The 17,279-nt window shown below is 44.3% G+C and overlaps 1 protein-coding gene across 1 annotated transcript in view; it reads right to left on the minus strand.

The window, feature by feature from the left end:
* ZNF839 (zinc finger protein 839) overlaps positions 1 to 17,279 on the minus strand; it is a 1,085,889-nt gene that overhangs the window by 293,429 nt on the left and 775,181 nt on the right. Inside the window, exon 5 of the mRNA XM_044074536.1 lies at positions 15,232 to 15,384. Coding sequence (XP_043930471.1) covers positions 15,232 to 15,384 — 153 coding nt within the window. The remainder of the gene's footprint in view (positions 1 to 15,231; positions 15,385 to 17,279) is intronic.

Below are 17,279 nucleotides of genomic sequence, written 5' to 3' on the forward strand. Positions count from 1 at the left end.
ATCGACAGACGTCGATGCTTAGCCAGAGATGATCTTCATCTGTCGCCCTTGGGATTTCGGCTACTGGCCAAGGTTCTTGCCACCCCCATAGTGCCTTTTATTGGCAGTGTCTCATGAACAAACCTCCCAACGTAAGAACTCCATCTAAGAACAACCTCAAGGTTTTGCTGCTAAACCCTAGAAGTCTTAACATGAAACTGCATTCACTGGAAGCAGTCCTCATCTTGGAAGACATAGACATTTGTGCAGTCATGGAGACCTGGTTCAAAGCTGTAGAGAGCACCCCAGCCATATCGAGCTACACCTCCTTCCACACATTCAGACCACAAAGTGAAGGCGAGAAAACTAACGGAGCTGGTTTATCTATCTTCATTAAAGATAAATAAATCTCTAGACTGGTTAGACAGCATGATTCTCTGGAGACACTTCAGGTGCAATTAACTGTTGGTAGAACACCTATTCAAGTCATTGCCAGCTACAGGACCCCTTCATTTATCAGGATACCCACTCTGCCTATTTGGATTTACTTGAGTAAATCAAGATGTATCAGAACACCATAGTTTTGGGCGACTTTAACTACCAATCCATTGACTGGGGAAATTACTCATGCAGAAACTCACCTGCTCAATGGTTCTTCGACTTCATTAACTCCAATGCCCTGGACCAGTTAGTTGACACCCCCACAAGTGGGGGGGGGCAACATCCTGGATCTTGTGCTTACCAATATGGGGGATCACTGTAGCACCCCCATTGTGAGGTCTTCCCTGGTGAGATCTCACCACAAATCAGTCTCATTCAAAGTTATTATCACACCTGAGCCCCCAGTAGCACAAACGATACTAAAAAACCTCTCTAAAACAGATTACAACCTCTTATGAGATGGTATAAATAGCTTCACTGCTCCTCCTCCCTCAGATGGAACTAGCAACTATGCAGAGTCCTACAAAAATGCTTTATACAAACACTTCAACAACTGCATTGATGCAGCCATACCTGATCAGATCAAAACAAGCTCCTCGAGGAAGAGCAAACCTGCCTGGTGGACAACTGTCAGTAACAAGCTTTACAATAAGAGGAAGAAATTGCTGTCTAAGAGTAAGAGGGGGCGAGCCTCAAATTGGAAACACTCCCTCCTCAGCTTAAATAAGCAAATAAGACTCCTTGTGAAGTCCCCCAAAGCTAACTCTGAATCCAAATTAGCCTCAACTAAGGACAAGCATAAGGCATTCTTTAGTTACATCCGTAACCTAAAAGGAAAGGCTCAGATATGTGCCAAAAGTACAGTTGTGTACAATTACCATAAATTAAGATGTTCGAGTGTATTCACTGTTACAGTCATTGCATTTGGGTTATCTGCTTGCAGGTAGCCCTCAGTCGGCCTGATTAACAAAGTCATGGGTCCTGGGTCAGTTGGTGTCCCTTCTTCCATGACGTCAGGTCATCAGGAGTATAAAATATGCAGCCGATGCCATTACATCAGTTTTTCTTGCCGCAGATGTCAGGTGCCCCCCTAATGGGAAGCAATTAAACATAAAAGCACAAAGATATACCTCCAACAAAAAAGCAAATAACCAAAAAGGCTTTTAAGCATAGTAAAGGAAAGTAGAGGTATAGCCAAAAGAAGTTAGGGTGCTGGAGGGAGGGAAAAGTACAGTTTTGTACCTACCATAAATGTAGATGTTTGAGTGTATACCCTGCTGCAGTCATCACACACGGGTTATCCTGCAGTCAGGCGGTCCCGCAGTCAGCCCGAATTCCAAAGTCTTGGTCCGGCATCGGTTGCTGTCGCTTCTTCCCTGACGTCAGTGTGCCAGGGGTATATCAGAGGCATCCAACACCATTTTCTTCAGTTTTTCTTGCCCCAGATGTCAGGTGCCCCTAATAGGTAGGCAAAAAAAAAAAATATATATATATATATATATATATATATAGCTAAATAAAAATAAAACAAAACCCTTAGGCACAAGCAAATACACCACAGAGGTAGTATAGGATAGAGTGGTAGAGATAAGTTCAGCTAGTTCAGAGGGGATGGCGGGAGGGTAACCTGGACTGCAGCAGGGTATACACTCGAACATCTACATTTATGGTAGGTACAATACTGTACTACTATGTTCATGTTGTTACCCTCAGTCATCACACTTGGGTAGTAGAATCCCCCAAAAAGGATGTGGGGGGGTGTCAAACAGGGTTAGGAGGGAGGGGCTAGAAGCAAAACTGAAAGTGGAAGCCAGCTCTTAATGTAGAGTAAAAGTAGTAAAGTAATAATTGGTGTGAAGGTGTGAACTCCAAGCTGTAGCTTCCAGAATATTCCGCCATGATGCACCAGGTGGGCTGTAGATGTGTGGCTGTAGATGCTGCTGGAGTGGGGGCCTAATGCTGGCAGAACTGGTTTCCATGGTAGGTGTTAAGCAAAAGCAATATGCGCGTATGCAATGTCCTGGTCTGTTTTGAGATTTTCTTTTGAGATATTCTTGTGATGCTGTAGTGTACAAAGATACAAAAAGCTGATCAGATTTTCTAAAACCTTTAGTTTTATCCAGTTAGTAACGTAGGCTGCCTGTGAATGTCCAAGGTTTTTTCTGTTTTTTTTGGTCTGTCTGTGGGTAAATGGATGTGGTGAAATGGAGCCATTTATTTACACACCACACTGGGAGGGTTAGTTAAGGAAAAGGTAGTTAAGGAGAAAAAGAAACTCTGGTGAAAATGAGGATGAGCTCTAGCTCTACTGCCATTGACTCCTGAAGCTCCTGCTAGCACTCTTGAGTAAGTTAAGCAGCAGGGCGCAGTTTCCATGATATAAACTAAAAGTCAGCTGAGAAAGTTGGCTCAAAGCAGGAGGTATGGCAGTTTGTAAGTCCAAGTTGAAACAAGTCCTGGAGGGTGTTTGTGCTTTCTGGTCTGGCACTGGGCTTTGGCCCCTGGAGAAAAAGTGAGGGGGAGTGTAAAAGTGAGGTGAATTTTGTGAGGCGTGAAAGGTGAGCTGAAATAGTGAGCGTGAATTTTTAACAGATGAAAAGAAAAAAAGCAAAATGTTCTGAAATAGGTAAATATATTTCTTTGGCCTTCAGGCGTGAAAATATTGAAGGGGCTTTTCCTTTTTTCAGCTCTGAGTAAGCTTTCCTGGTGCTGGGCCTCCTGGCCTCCAGAATAACATCCATAACAGCTTGTGAGAGAGGAGCTGGCTGGTTGCTTAGATGATTTTCCATGCTGCCAAGTTTAACGTTTTGAGTGGCTGTGTAGAATCTGATTGTCTTGCTGTGTGAGCAGATGGGAAATTTGTGGTGGAATCCATGGTGGGCCCTGGGCCATATTCCTTAATAGTGGGTACCAGTGCTGGTGTGGCCAGTCTGGGGCAATGAGTATCATTCGGAGTCTCTCCATCCTGACTTTCAGCAGCACCTTTGTGAGAAGGGGTAATGGAGGAAAGGCATATACTGTCAGCATTTTCCAAGTGAATGAGAGTGCGTCCACTTTCCAAGCTTGATGGTGAAAAGTCCTTGTGCAAAATTTTGTTAGTTGGTAGTTTTGGGGGCTGGCAAATAGGTCTATGTCTGGGAGCCCCCATTTTTGAGTTATCATTGCAAATACTTGTGGATCCAGTTTCCACTCATGGGGATCCATGATGTTACTGCTTAGGTCGTCTGCCAATGTGTTATTTTTTCCTGGCAGGAATTGAGCTTGTAATTGAACTTGGTAAGCCAGTGCTGTGTTCCACAAGGTCATTGCTTGCCTGCACAGAGGGTAGGAGTGTGTACCCCCTTGCTTGTTTATGTACCACATTACTGTGGTGTTGTCTGTCCTTATGATAAGCTGTCCTGGATGTAAGAGGTCCTTGAAGGCTGTCAGAGCATTTTGTACAGCTAGCATTTCTTTTTGACTGATGTGCAGATTCCTTTGATCTGCAGTCCATAGGCCTTGAATGCACTGTCCTGCCATGTGTGCCCCCCAGGCATAGTCCGATGCATCTGTTGTCATAGTTTGCCTGGCTGGGAGTAAGGTGAAAGGCTGACCCCTGTTGAGGTGACATGCCTGTGACCACCATAGAAACTCCTGTTGAAGGCAGGGAATGAGAGGTATCATTGTTTCCAAGTTGTGGCTGTGTTGAGTTCATACGCTTTTTAGGTACCATTGTAATTTCCTCATATGGAGTTTTGCAAATGGTATTAGTAGTATGCAAGATGCCATGAAGCCCAAGGCCTGCAGAATTTTTCTTGCAGGGAGTTGGGTCTTTGTTGCCATTGCTCTGAAGTATTGAGTTAATTGTAGTTAATTGTCTGACGTCAGATAAGCCATCTGGGCCGTTGTATTCGAGCTGGCACTCAGGAATGTCATATTTTGTGAGGGCACTAGTTTTGATTTCTTTTCATTTACTGTGTACCCTAGGCAACTTAGAAGATGTTTTACAGAAGCCAGGTGTTGTAAGAGAATGTCCTTGCTTTCTGCTTGGATGAGGCAGTCGTCCAGGTATGGGTATATTTGAATTCCTCTTTGTCTACAGTATGCAATTACTGGTGCCAGGCATTTTGTGAAGACCCTGGGCGCAGTAGATAAGCCAAAGGGCAGTGCAGAGAATTGGTAATGGGTTGAACCTGCAATGAAACGGCGGTATCTTCTGCAATTTTGTCTGATAGGGACATGCAGGTATGCCTCCTTGAGGTCCAACGTTACTAGCCAAGCTTTCTTGCTCAACATGGGAAGAAGCTGCTGTAGTGTTAGCATCTTGAATTTGGGTACTTGCAAGAAGGTGTTTAGAATTGAAAGGTCCAGAATGGGTCTCCAAGCATTGTCCTTTCTGGGGACTAGAAAGAGCCTTGAGTAAAATCCTTGGCCTTGCTCCTGTGTAGGTACCAGCTGAATGGCTCTCATGTCCATGAGAGCTGTCATTTGTTTTTGTGTCTCTGCCCATTGATTTTGTGGCAGGTTTGGCATTCCTTTTATCCTTGGCAAGGTGTGGAAATGGAAACTGTATCCTTGTGAGATAATGTCTAGGACCCATTTGTCCTTTGTGACGATGCGCCAGTTGTCTGCAAAAGGTGCTAATTTTCCTCCCAAGGGAGCTGCCAAGAGAGTTTTGCTTGGCAGTTTGAGGTATAAGTCATTGTGTTTGCCTTCTAGTAGTTTGTGGCCTGTCTTCTCCTCCATTCTGTGTTGCAGTGCCCCATTGGCGATGTTTGTAAGGGATTTGTGCTTGTCCTCTGCCCCTTGGGCGCTTGTACTTACCCCTCTGTGGTCTGTCAGAAGCTGGAAAGGACCGATGTTTTGTTGGCCAATTTCTGCTGAAGCGTGGGGAGCTGTACTTGTAAGAAATCTTTGACCGTCTGCATAGATTTTGCCTTATCCTCCATTTTCTTTAAAACCTCCTCTGCTTTAACCCCAAATAAGACATCCTGCTGTAAGGGTGCATCTAGTAATTTGCTTTAACATGATCAGGCAGAGATTGTTCCTTTAACCAAGCATGCCTACGTATAACAGACCCAGTAACAGCTGCTCTAGAGGAAGCTTCCAAGGCATCAAAACCACATTGTAAAGTATGTTTGCCCACCTGTTCAGCTGCATGCAACAGATCCTGCATTTCCTTGAATTCAGACTGTTGAGGGTGCATGCCCATCTTTTGTTTTATTTGAGACATTAGGAATTGCTGGTATTTAAGCATGTGAAATTGACAATTTAGTGCTTTCATAGCTAGAGTAGCTGAGGTGTAAACCTTCTTCCCCCACCTATCTAATGCTCTGGAGTCCCTTTCAGGGGGTACAGGATTTTTAGCCATAGAAGCCTTAGCCCCCTTGGGATTCTGGGAGATTGTCTTTGGATTAGCAATAGGGCTTTTGTATAGGAATTTGTGTGAGGCAGGCACTCTATAGTATCTATCTGGTTTGGCTGGAGCAGGAGGCAGAGAATCTGGATTTAGACTAGATTCTAAGAAAACATCATCCACAATGTCTAAAATTGGGGGGATAGCAAGGGGTCTGTGCTGGGGGAGTAAAAGAAACTCTCGGAGCCTTTTCTTTCAGTCGGAGTAGTCCTGACCTTCCCAGTGGAAATGTTCCTTCATGGTATGTAAGGTTTCCCCAAAGGAATAATCTTCAGGGGGAGAAGCTGAGGGAATGGAGTCTTCAGCATCAGAATCTTCATAAGGGGGAAAGGAGTAATTCTGTTCCTCAGAGGAGCCTGAGGAAAACAGACACTTGATCAGAGGAGGCATAATCCTCCTCTTGTCTAGGCCTTTTGTCGGGGGGGGGGGGTTGGGAACCCCTGATCAAAGAAATTAAATCTTCAGCCATTTTAAGCATCTGTTTCTTAGGCATAGGGCCTTGACCTGGAGACTGAAGAGTAGTCTTTTTTGGTTTTAGAGGAGTCTTAAGCTTAGCATAAGATTTTATGGTGAGAGTAGTCGGTCTGAAGACACCTTCAGAAAACCGAAGGTGTTTCTACAGCACCGGCTTCTCCTACTGCAATATCGTCGATAGGGCCTAAAGAAAATGGCTGCGTCGGCCTAGAACTCTCTGCTGGAGAATCCGAAGTGGTCTGGGGATCCAATTCAGCGGCAGCCAGGGGCTGTGTAGGCGCCTCACTGAAAACCGGAGAACCGGCGACCGGCCCAGCCGAGGGCTCGGAGTCTGGCTTGGATCTAGGCTGCCTTTCTTTATCTTTGCGTTTTTTATGCACGCCGGTAGATGGTTGCTCCGACGGCATAGTGTAATTAAATTTCCTACCGAAGTAGTGTCGTGTGAAATCAAAGCGTCGCTTAATAGTACGCTTATAGAACCTAGCACAAAAACGACAACCAGTGACGTCGTGGTCTGGGCCTAGGCAAGGTATACAAAAAGAATGAAAGTCCTTATGAGGTATTTGCTTCCCACAAGAAATGCAATTGTTAACTTTTTCTGACATCGGACTGAGGCAAGAAAAGGTTCCCCAACGGGGTACTTAGCTTTGAAGACTTCGGACTGAAACTCGATTCGAAAATCTCAGGTGTAGGCTGACCGGCACTTGCGAACTGCTTCTGCTTCGGGCACCGCGCGGCAAGAAAGACTGGAGAAAATGGCGTCGAATGCCTCTGATATTCCCCTGGCACACTGACGTCAGGGAAGAAGCGACAGCAACCAATGCCGGACCAAGACTTTGGAATTCAGGCCAACTGCGGGACCACCTGACGGCAGGATAACCCAAGTGTGATGACTGCAGCAGGGTAACACGATGAACATCCAGGACTGTAACAGTGAATACATTCGAACATCTACATTTATGGTAAGTGTACACAACTGTACTATGTTCTTCGTGTTTCACTGTTGCAGTCATTACATTTGGGTAGATTCCCAAAGCTATGGATGGGAGGGGGAATTTAGATAGCATTAGGGCCAGCTATAAGGCCCTGCAAGACTGCAGTGGCAAAGCCAGCTTTCGATTTAGAGAAAATTGGCAAATGATAATGCTTGGTGAAAGTATGTACAGAACTCTAGGTAGCAGCTTCTAGGATGTCCCTGGTAGGGACGCCTCTGAGAAAGGCTGTAGAGGTAGATGCAGCCCTGGTTGAGTGAGGTCTGATCCCCTGGGGGATAGGTTTTCCATGGTGCTTATAGCAGAAATGAATGCAATGGCTTATCCATTTAGAAATGGTTTGCTTTGAAATAGCCTTCCCCTCTCCCCTGCAGCAAATGCCACCAGCAGTTGTTCAGATTTCCTTTGAGGTTTAGTCCTGTCCAAGTAGAATCTGAGTTGTCTGCGCACATCTAAGGAATGCAGTATCCGTTCCCCTTTATTCTGTGGATTGGGAAAGAAGGTTGGCAAATTAATGGACTGATTAAGAGCCACACTGGATACCACCTTGGGCATGAAGGATGGATTGGTTCTGAGGGACACCCTGCCCGCATGAAAGATGATGAAAGGCTCCACTGCCATAAGGGCCTGTAATTCAGATACCCTTCTAGCTGAAGTGATTGCTAAAAGGAAAGCTGTTTTCCAAGAAAGAAATTTTAAGTCTGCAGTAGCAGCTGGCTTGAAAGGAGGTAGAGTGAGTTTCTCCAAGACAAAGTTAAGGTCCCAGGCTGGGGTTGGAGTTCTCCTGGGTGGTCTCAAATTTTTGGCCCCTCTGAGGAACTGCTTGAGCAGTGGATGAGAGAAGAGGGGAGGTTCTGTGTTATAATGAGCTAAAATGGCTGAGGCGTGGATTTTAATGAAGGAAAAAGACAGGCCTTTGTGACGCATCTCAGTTAAGTGTTGTAAAATCGGAGGTAAACTGGGCACCGCTGTGCTCATGCCTTGAGATTGGTTCCAGGCACAGGATCTTTTCCATTTTTCAGCATAAGATTTTCTAGTACTAGGCCTCTTTGCCTCTAAAATGATATCCATCACAGGTTTGCTGAGGGATGGGGAGAGATTAAGTAATTAGCCAGGCTGCAAGGTTCAGTGTTGGAAGCTGAGGGTGCAGAATCTGGTTCTCCTGTTGAGACAGCAGGGAAGGAGTCTGAGGCATGTGCCATGGGGATAATCGTGACACACTGCGCAGGAGGGGGCACCCAGTGTTGGTGCGGCCAGTCTGGAGCAATCAAAATCATCCTTTGTTTGTCCTGTTTGATTTTTAGTAGTACTTTGGAGAGCAGAGGCAGAGGGGGGAAGGCATAGACTGGTAGGTTTTTCCAGCTGAAGGACAGAGCATCCACTTTCCAGGCTTGTTTGTGGGGAGGCCTTGTGCAACATTTGTCCAATTGGTAGTTCTGGGGAGAGGCAAACAGGTCTATATCTGGGCTCCCCCATTTGCTTGTCAACATGTTGAAAATCCTGAGGTTTCTACTTAGTCCACCTGCCAGTGTATTTAATTTTCCTGACAGGAACTGAGCTTGTAGGTGCACCTGGTAGCTCAAGGCTGTGTTCCACAATGCCATGGCTAGTCTGCAGAGGGGGTAAGAATGTGTACCCCCCGCTTGTTTATGTACCACATAACAGTGGTGTTGTCCATCTTTACCATTAGTTGTCCTGGAAGAATGTGGTCCTTGAAGGCTGTCAGAGCATTTTGTACAGCTAACATTTCTTTTTGATTAATATGCAGGTGCATTTGACTTGGGTTTCATTTGCCCTGAATGCACTTCCCTGCCAGGTGAGCCCCCCATGCATAGTCTGATGCATCTGTTGCTAGGATTTAGACAGCAGGGGGTAATGTGAAAGGTAGTCCCTTGTTTTGGTGGCAGGCCTCTGACCACCAAAGGAAATCTAGGCATAGACAAGGTATGATAGGAAACATTGTTTCTAGGTCTTGAGAATGTTGACACCATAAGCTTTTTAGATACCACTGTAGTTTTCTCATAAGCAGTCTTGCATATGGAATTAGAAGAATGCAGGAGGCCATGAACCCCAAGGCTTGCAGTATTTGTCTTGCAGATAGCAGGGTTTTTGTGGCCACTTGTATGAAGTAGGTTGTCAAATGAATTTGCTTTTCTGGCATGAGGTAAGCCATCTGGGATGTTGTATTCAAGCTTGCTCCCAGGAGTATAATTTGTTGAAAGAGTACCAGGTGTGATTTCTTTTTGTTTATGGTGTACCCCAGACAAGTTAGAACCCTTTTTACAAAGGCCAGATGATTCAAAAGTATGTTCTGGCTTTCTTCCTGAATTAGACAATCATCCAGGTATGGGTGTATTTGAATATTTCTTTGCCTGCAAAATGCAATAACTGGAGCTAGGCACTTTGTGAATACCCTGGGTGCAGTAGATAAGCCACAGGGCAGTGCAGAGAACTTTTAGTGCGTGTAGCCTGCTTTGAAGCGTAGGTATCTTCTGCAAGATTCCCTGATTGGGATGTGCAGGTATGCTTCTTTTAAATCTAGTGTTGCCAACCAGGCATCTTTGCCTAGCATAGGAAGTAATTGGTGAAGAATCAGCATCTTGAATTTTGGAATTTCCAAAAAGGTGCTTAGAGTAGACAGGTCCAGGATAGGATGCCATGAATTGTCTTTTCTTGGTAACAGGAAAAGTCTCTAGTAGAAACCTTGTCCCTTTTCCTCTTCTGGTACCAGTTGAATAGCCCCCATGCTTAAGAGAGAAAGTTTTTGTTTTTGGGCGTCTGCCCACTGATTTGGGGGTAGGTCCGGCCACCCACTTGGTGTTGGCAATGTGTGGAAGTGAAATCTGTATCCCTGGGACACTATATATAAAACCCATTTGTCTTGGGTAATGAGTTCCCAATTCTTTGCATGAAGAGCAATCTTTCCCCCCAAAGGGGCAGTCAGTTGATAAGTGCTTGGAAATTTTTAAATATTTTAATATATGAAACTGGCAGTTTAAAGCCCTAATCGCCAAGGTTGCAGAAGTGCAAACCTTCTTACCCCATCTATCCAGCGCCATGGAGTCTCTATCAGAAGGGGTAGGATTTTTAGCAGTAGAAGCCTTAATGCCCTTGGGCCCCTTTGAAATAGTCTCTGGATCTGCAATAGGATTTTTGAAAAGGAACTTGTGGGACTAAGGGACCCTGTAGTATCTGTCAGGTTTTCTGAGAGCAGGAGGCAGGGAATCAGGGGCCTAACTAGATTCTGAGAAAGCATCATCAACAATGTCTAGTACAGGAGGAATAGCTAAATGTCTATGCTGAGGTAGGAGAAGGAAATCCCTAAGCCTCTTTTTTGAATCAGAAAAATCCTGGCTTTCTCAGTGAAAATGCTCCCTTAGAGTATGTAAGGTTTCCCCAAAAGAAAAATCCTCAGGAGGGGAAGCAGAGGGAATAGAGTCCTCTGCATCAGAATCCTCATAAGTAGGTAAGGGCAAATCCAGATGAAGTACAGTTTTGTACCTACCATAAATGTAGATGTTCGAGTGTTCACCCTGCTGCAGTCATCACACTTGGGTTATCCTGTCATCAGGCGGTCCCACAGTCGGCCGGATTTCCAAAGTCTTGGTCCGACGTCGGGTGCTGTCGCTTCATCCCTGACGTCAGTGTGCCAGGGGTACATATATTGCAACCGACGCCATTTTCTTCAGTTTTTCTTGCCCCAGATGTCAGGTGCCCCCATAAAGGTGATCCAAATCAGTATCAAAAAGTGAGAACACTGTACAGATACAAAAACCCTTCAGCTATAAGCAAATACATCAGTAAGGCATAGCAGAGGTTTAACCAGTAAATCAGAGGGATTGGAGGGAGGGTAACCTGGACTGCAGCAGGGTGAACACTCGAACATCTACATTTATGGTAGGTACAAAACTGTACTATGTTCATCGTGTTACCCTGCTGCAGTCATCACACTTGGGTTGAGTCCCAAAGCTAAGGTAGGGTGGAGGCATTATAGAAGGTTAGAGGAGGCAATGAGCCCCTGCAGAACTGCAGTGGCGAAGCCTGCCCTGGACTTAGAATAAAGAGCTAAGTGATAGTGTTTGGTGAAGGTGTGTACAGAACTCCAAGTTGCAGCTTCTAAAATTTCCTTGGTAGGAACCCCCCTGAGAAAAGCTGTAGAGGTAGCTGTTGCTCTAGTTGAGTGTGATCTAATGGTAGGAGGTACTGGTTTCGCATGATGGGTATAGCAGAATCGTATGCAATGGCCTATCCATTTAGAAATGGTTTGCTTGGAAATGGCCTTCCCTTGAGTAGCTGTAGCATAGGAAACAAAGAGCTGGTCAGTTTTTCTGAAAACCTTAGTTTTATCCAAGTAATATCGAAGCTGCCTGTGAATGTCCAAGGAATGTAGGAGTCTCTCACCTTTGTTCTGTGGACTGGGGAAGAAAGTGGGTAGATGGATGGTTTGATTTAAAGCTACGCTGGAAACCACCTTAGGCATGAAGGAAGGATTAGTTCATAGAGAAACTCTGTCTTGATGAAAAATGAGGAAAGGTTCCACTGCCATAAGAGCCTGTAATTCTGAAACTCTCCTAGCAGAAGTTATAGCCAGGAGCAATGCAGTCTTCCAAGATAGGAACTGAAGGTCTGCAGAAAAAGCTGGTTCAAAGGGAGGTAATGTTAGTTTTTCCAGAACAAAGTTGAGGTCCCATGTAGGCGTAGGAGCTCTTCTAGGTGGTTTTTGGTTGGCCAGTTTCTGCTGAAGCGAGGGGGTTGTACCTGTAGGAAATCTTTGACTGTCTGCATTGATTTTGCCTTATCCTCCATTTTCTTTAAAACTTCTTCTGCTTTAACATCAAAAAGAACATCCTGCTGCAAGGGAGCATCTAGTAGTTTTGCTTTAACATGTTCAGGCAGACTCTGCTCCTTTAACCAGACATGCCTACGTATAACTGATCCAGTGACCACTGCTCTGCAGGAGGCCTCCAAGGAATCAAACCCACATTGTAAGGTATGCTTGCCCACCTGCTCGGTGGCGTGCAACAAATCCTGTACTTCTTTCAATTCAGATTGTTGAGGAAGGGTTGTTATCTTTTGTTTGAACTGAGAGATCAGAAATTGCTGATACTTAAGCATATGAAATTGGCAGTTTAGAGCTCTCATAGCTAAAGTGGCTGAGGTGTAAACCTTTTTCCCCCATCTGTCTAGTGCTCTTGAATCCCTCTCAGAAGGTACTGGATTTTTAGCCATGGAAGCCATAGCCCCCTTGGGACCCTGGGAGATAGTCTCTGGGTCAGCTAATGGGCTTTTGTAAAGGAATTTATGGGAATCAGGTACTCTGTGATATCTGTCAGGCTTGGCTGGTGCAGGAGGCAGAGAGTCAGGGTTGAAACTGGATTCTAAATAAACATCATCCACAATGTCCAGAACAGGAGGGATGGCTAGAGGTCTGTGTTGGGGGAGTAAAATAAACTCTCTGAGCCTTTTCTTGGAATCAGAGTAATCCTGGCCTTCCCAGTGAAAATGCTCCCTCATAGTGTGTAAAGTTTCCCCAAAAGAGTAATCTTCTGGAGGGGAAGCTGAGGGAATAGAGTCCTCAGCATCAGAATCTTCATAAGGAGAGAAGGAATAGTCTTGGTCTTCAGAGGAATCCGAAGAAATAGACAGTTGTTCAGAGGAAGCAGATTCTTCCTCTTGTCTAGGCCTTTTGTCAGGAGGGGGCTGGGAACCCCTGATAAGAGTAATCAGATCTTCAGCCATCTTAAGCATCTGTTTCTTAGGCATAGGGCCTTGAACAGGAGACTGAAGTGAAGCTTTTTTCGATTTGGAAGGAGTCTTCGATTTAGAAAACATTTTGACTGTGAGAGTCGTCGGTCTGAAAATGCCTTCAGAAAGCGAAGGTGTTTCAGAAGAACCGGCATCCTTGGAAGGTAAGTCGTCGGTAGGGCCTGAAGTAAAAGGCTGCGTCGGCCTAGTACATTCCGTCAAAATATCCGTAGCGGTCTCGGGTTCCTCAACTGCGGTAGTCGGAGGCTGCATCGGGGCCTCACAGATAACCGGAGAACCGGAGACCGGATCAACTGAGGCCTCGGAATCAGGCTTAGGCCTGGGCTGACGATCCTTATCCCTGCGTTTTTTGTGCACGCCGGTAGTCGGTAGCTCCGATGGCATATTATAATTAAATTTTCTGCCAAAAAAGTGTTGTGCAAAATCAAAACGTCTTTTAATAGTGCGTTTATTAAATCTAGCACAAAAACGACAAGAAGTGACGTCGTGATCAGGGCCTAGGCAGGGTATACAATAAGAATGAAAATCCTTATGAGGTATTTGCTTCCCACAAGAAATAAAATTGTTAACTTTTTCTGACATCGGTCTGAGGCAAGAAAAGTTTCCCCAACGGGGTACTTAGCTTTATAGAAGACTTCGGTCTGAAACTCGAATTCGAAAATCTCAGGAGTCGGCCGACCGGCACTTGCGAACTGCTTCTGCTTTGGGCACCGTGCGGCAAAAAAGACTGGAGAAAATGGCGTTGGTTGCAATATATGTACCCCTGGCGCACTGACGTCAGGGATGAAGCGACAGCAACCGACGTCGGACCAAGACTTTGGAAATCCGGCCGACTGCGGGACCGCCTGACGACAGGATAACCCAAGTGTGATGACTGCAGCAGGGTAACACGATGAACATTCAGAAGAGACAGAAAAAACAGAATCCTAATCAGAAGATTCATAATCAACGTCTGATTAGAGTTATTAGATCTTCAGCCATTCTTATCATTTGTTTTTAGGCCTAGAGGCCTGAGCATGTGGTATGGGCATCAGTTTTTTAGACATGGATCGAGATTTAGGCCTAAGTATAGGAGGCGTCGGTTTAATATGCAAGTCCACAGGCCTGAATACACCCTCAGAAGCTGGTGCCTGCACAGCGGCTCTGGACCTATCCAAGGTAGAGACATCCGTGGGTTCCATAGTTGAAGCATCTCGCGGCATACCAGACTCCGAATGGGTCTCAGTAGAGGCCTGTGAATCAGAAGTAGCGGGTATCAGGGGCTGCAAAAGCGCCTCACTGAGTACCGGCGAACTGGCGACTGGCTTAGGAGAAGCATCGTCGGCAGTTTTGGACCTTGGCGGCCTGTCTCTGTCTTTATCTTTGCGTTTTTTGAGAATCCCGGTAGTTGGATGGCTAACCGATGACATTTCTGGATAAACCGAAATATTTAGAGGCAAAAATATACAGACGACGGATAGTGCACTGATTAAATAAAGCACAAAACTGACAGCAAGGTACGTCGTGGTCAGGGCCTAGGCAAAGAATACAGTAGGAATGAAAATCTTTATGAGGTATTTGCTTTCCACAAGTAATGCAATTATTAACTTTTACTGACATCGATAAGGAGCAAGAAAACGTTTCCCCAATGGGGTACTTAGCTTTAGTTGAAGACTTCGTTCTGAAACTCAAAAATGAAAATTTCAGGAGTCGGCTGACTGGCACTTGCGAACTGCTTCTGCTTCGGGCACCGCATGGCAAGAAAGACTAATGTAATGGCGTCGGCTGCATGTTTTATACCCCTGATGACCTGACATCATGGAAGAAGGGACAGCAACCAACACAGAACCCAAGACTTTGTTAATCAGGCCGACTGAGGGCTACCTGCAAGCAGATAACCCAAATGTAATGACTGCAACAGTGAAACACGAAGAACATCTGGTAGTTAATGATACTGCATATACCAAGCCTGTGGACATTGCTAATCTGTTGCCGACAGGTTCTGTGAAAACTTCACTCCCCCTTCTCCACCACAATTACCCCAAGATATCCTTACCACCTGTCCTCTACCCTGTATCTCTAAAGAGCAGGTTGTGAACAGCCTCTCTAAGGTCAAAAACACAGCATCCATGGGAGCTGATAACATCCCAGGCTGCGTTCTACATGGGCTCAAACAAGAATTAGCAAAAAATGTATATATATTACCTTAGTATCTCTGACTTCTAGTGGCTTCTGGATGTCTGCAAAAATTGAATTATTAAAATGATCTTCAGACATTTTTTTCACCATGGCATGTAGTTCCTCAAATTCTCTATAAACATCTGGAAAGTACGGTCTTGATGGACAACCTTTTTCAACCTAAACAAAAGATGAAATCAAAGTGGACTGATGTAATTCAGGTGTGAAAAAGAAAACAAAGATATTTACCTTTAACAAACCTAGATGACTCAAGTACTAATGTTCACATCTTGTAAGAAGCAACCAATTAGAGGATTAAAGGGCAGTGCAGGAGCAAAATACATTTCACAGACTAACTGCTAAACATGTACATATGTTGACACTTGTGGTGTGCATATAAGGTGTATGTACTCTGTTGCAAATTTCCCAATAAAACTCCCCTACCTGAAATTTGTGTTTACTCCCACATTACTCTGTCACAACTCAGATGGCCACCAATTTGGCAGTTATGAAGAACATTGGACCCAGTGAAAGTTTAGTGTTATTTTTATTTAGGTAGACAGCTAACAGATAGAAAGAACAGACAGACACCTCATTAATTTCATACATAAGGGGTCTGTGACACATCTTAATTCTTCTGTACCTTGTTGAGGTGCAAATTTCCATAAGTATTATAACTTGTGACTGGACATCATCTAACAGTTTGTTTTTTACTAAGGTAGAAAGTTGAGAGAGGTTAAACTGGGCTAAGATCCCACTTACGATTGGAGCTAACACAAATAGATTAATACTATTACTACTACTACTAATAATAATAATAAAATACAAGCAAGTGATGTAGCTCCTGTCAAATCAACTGGTGCCTAGAAATTCTGCACCCATCACAAGGATGTGGCAGCTATCAAACTTTGTCCCTGCCGCATCATTTTGAAAGTAACTGCCTGTCTGTGTGCGTAATAAGGTCTAACATATGCAGAGTCAAACATTCTTACAATTTTAATGCTTACAGCTATTTGGAGTACTCACTATAATAAACGTACAGCAGTATGCAGCACTCATCAGAACAGATGATGTCTGAGCAATAGGATCATTTATGTATTTGATTTATTTACAATGTGTTGACCGGGTAGTCTCACTAGACCAATGGCCTCTTTTCAGGGTAGTCCCAAGGTAGTATTCATACTGAATAGGGGACATTTGGCAGGGAACTGTGGAACGTTCTCTACTCTTTTCAAGAACTGTCATGGAATCTTTTGCATCCAACTGGGATATCACCAACTCATGCAGATGGGGCATTGGTTTAATGCCTCATCTGAAAGACGGCATTGTCAGTAGTACAGCACCCCCACCCCTTATGCTGCACTTCAGTGTTAGTATTGGTAAAAAATTAATCAGATTACCTAATGTGAGAATAAAACCCACAGCCTTCTGCACCAAAGCCAAATGTGCTACCTGTTGAGCTACTGAGACTTCAACTATGTCACTGTTCTAGGAATATAAATGTGAACTTGTATTAGCTATTAGGCAAACATAAGTCACTTGCAAGATCTTTCTCAGCTGTCACACCAAGCACCGAATATAATTTTGAGTCATGGCAGCTGGGAAAACTAGCATAACATAAAACTCCTAATACCTATTTCTATATTTTTGTGAGCCTCTGTGATAAAAAAAGGTAAAGAAAATGGCCTTAATTGTCAATCAGCAGCCAAAACAAGAACAAACACTAAACAACAGTAAACACAGATTCTACAACTAGGATCTTCAAAACAAGTTCTTTCTCTGGCAGCTTTAATAGTAATAGCAGTAGCAATACTATAAGAGCAGCAGATCTTTTAACAAGAAATAACATTTGGGTTTACCAATACTACATTTCCTTTGGTCAGACTGAATTTTCTAAGATGTCCCTTTTCTACAAAAGGACAACAATGATGGTATAAGACTCCCAGAGAAATCCAACACTGATGTGTTTTCCCTTATTATGAGCTTGGAAACTAAGTAAAGAAAGTGAGCTTGAGACAGACAAGTATTCTATACTGAACTGAAACAACATATATACAATACAGATATATATATAT

The sequence above is a fragment of the Protopterus annectens genome, chromosome 6.part0 (assembly GCF_019279795.1).
Source record: "Protopterus annectens isolate FY-2018-M chromosome 6.part0, PAN1.0, whole genome shotgun sequence".
Classification (NCBI taxonomy): domain Eukaryota; kingdom Metazoa; phylum Chordata; order Ceratodontiformes; family Protopteridae; genus Protopterus; species Protopterus annectens.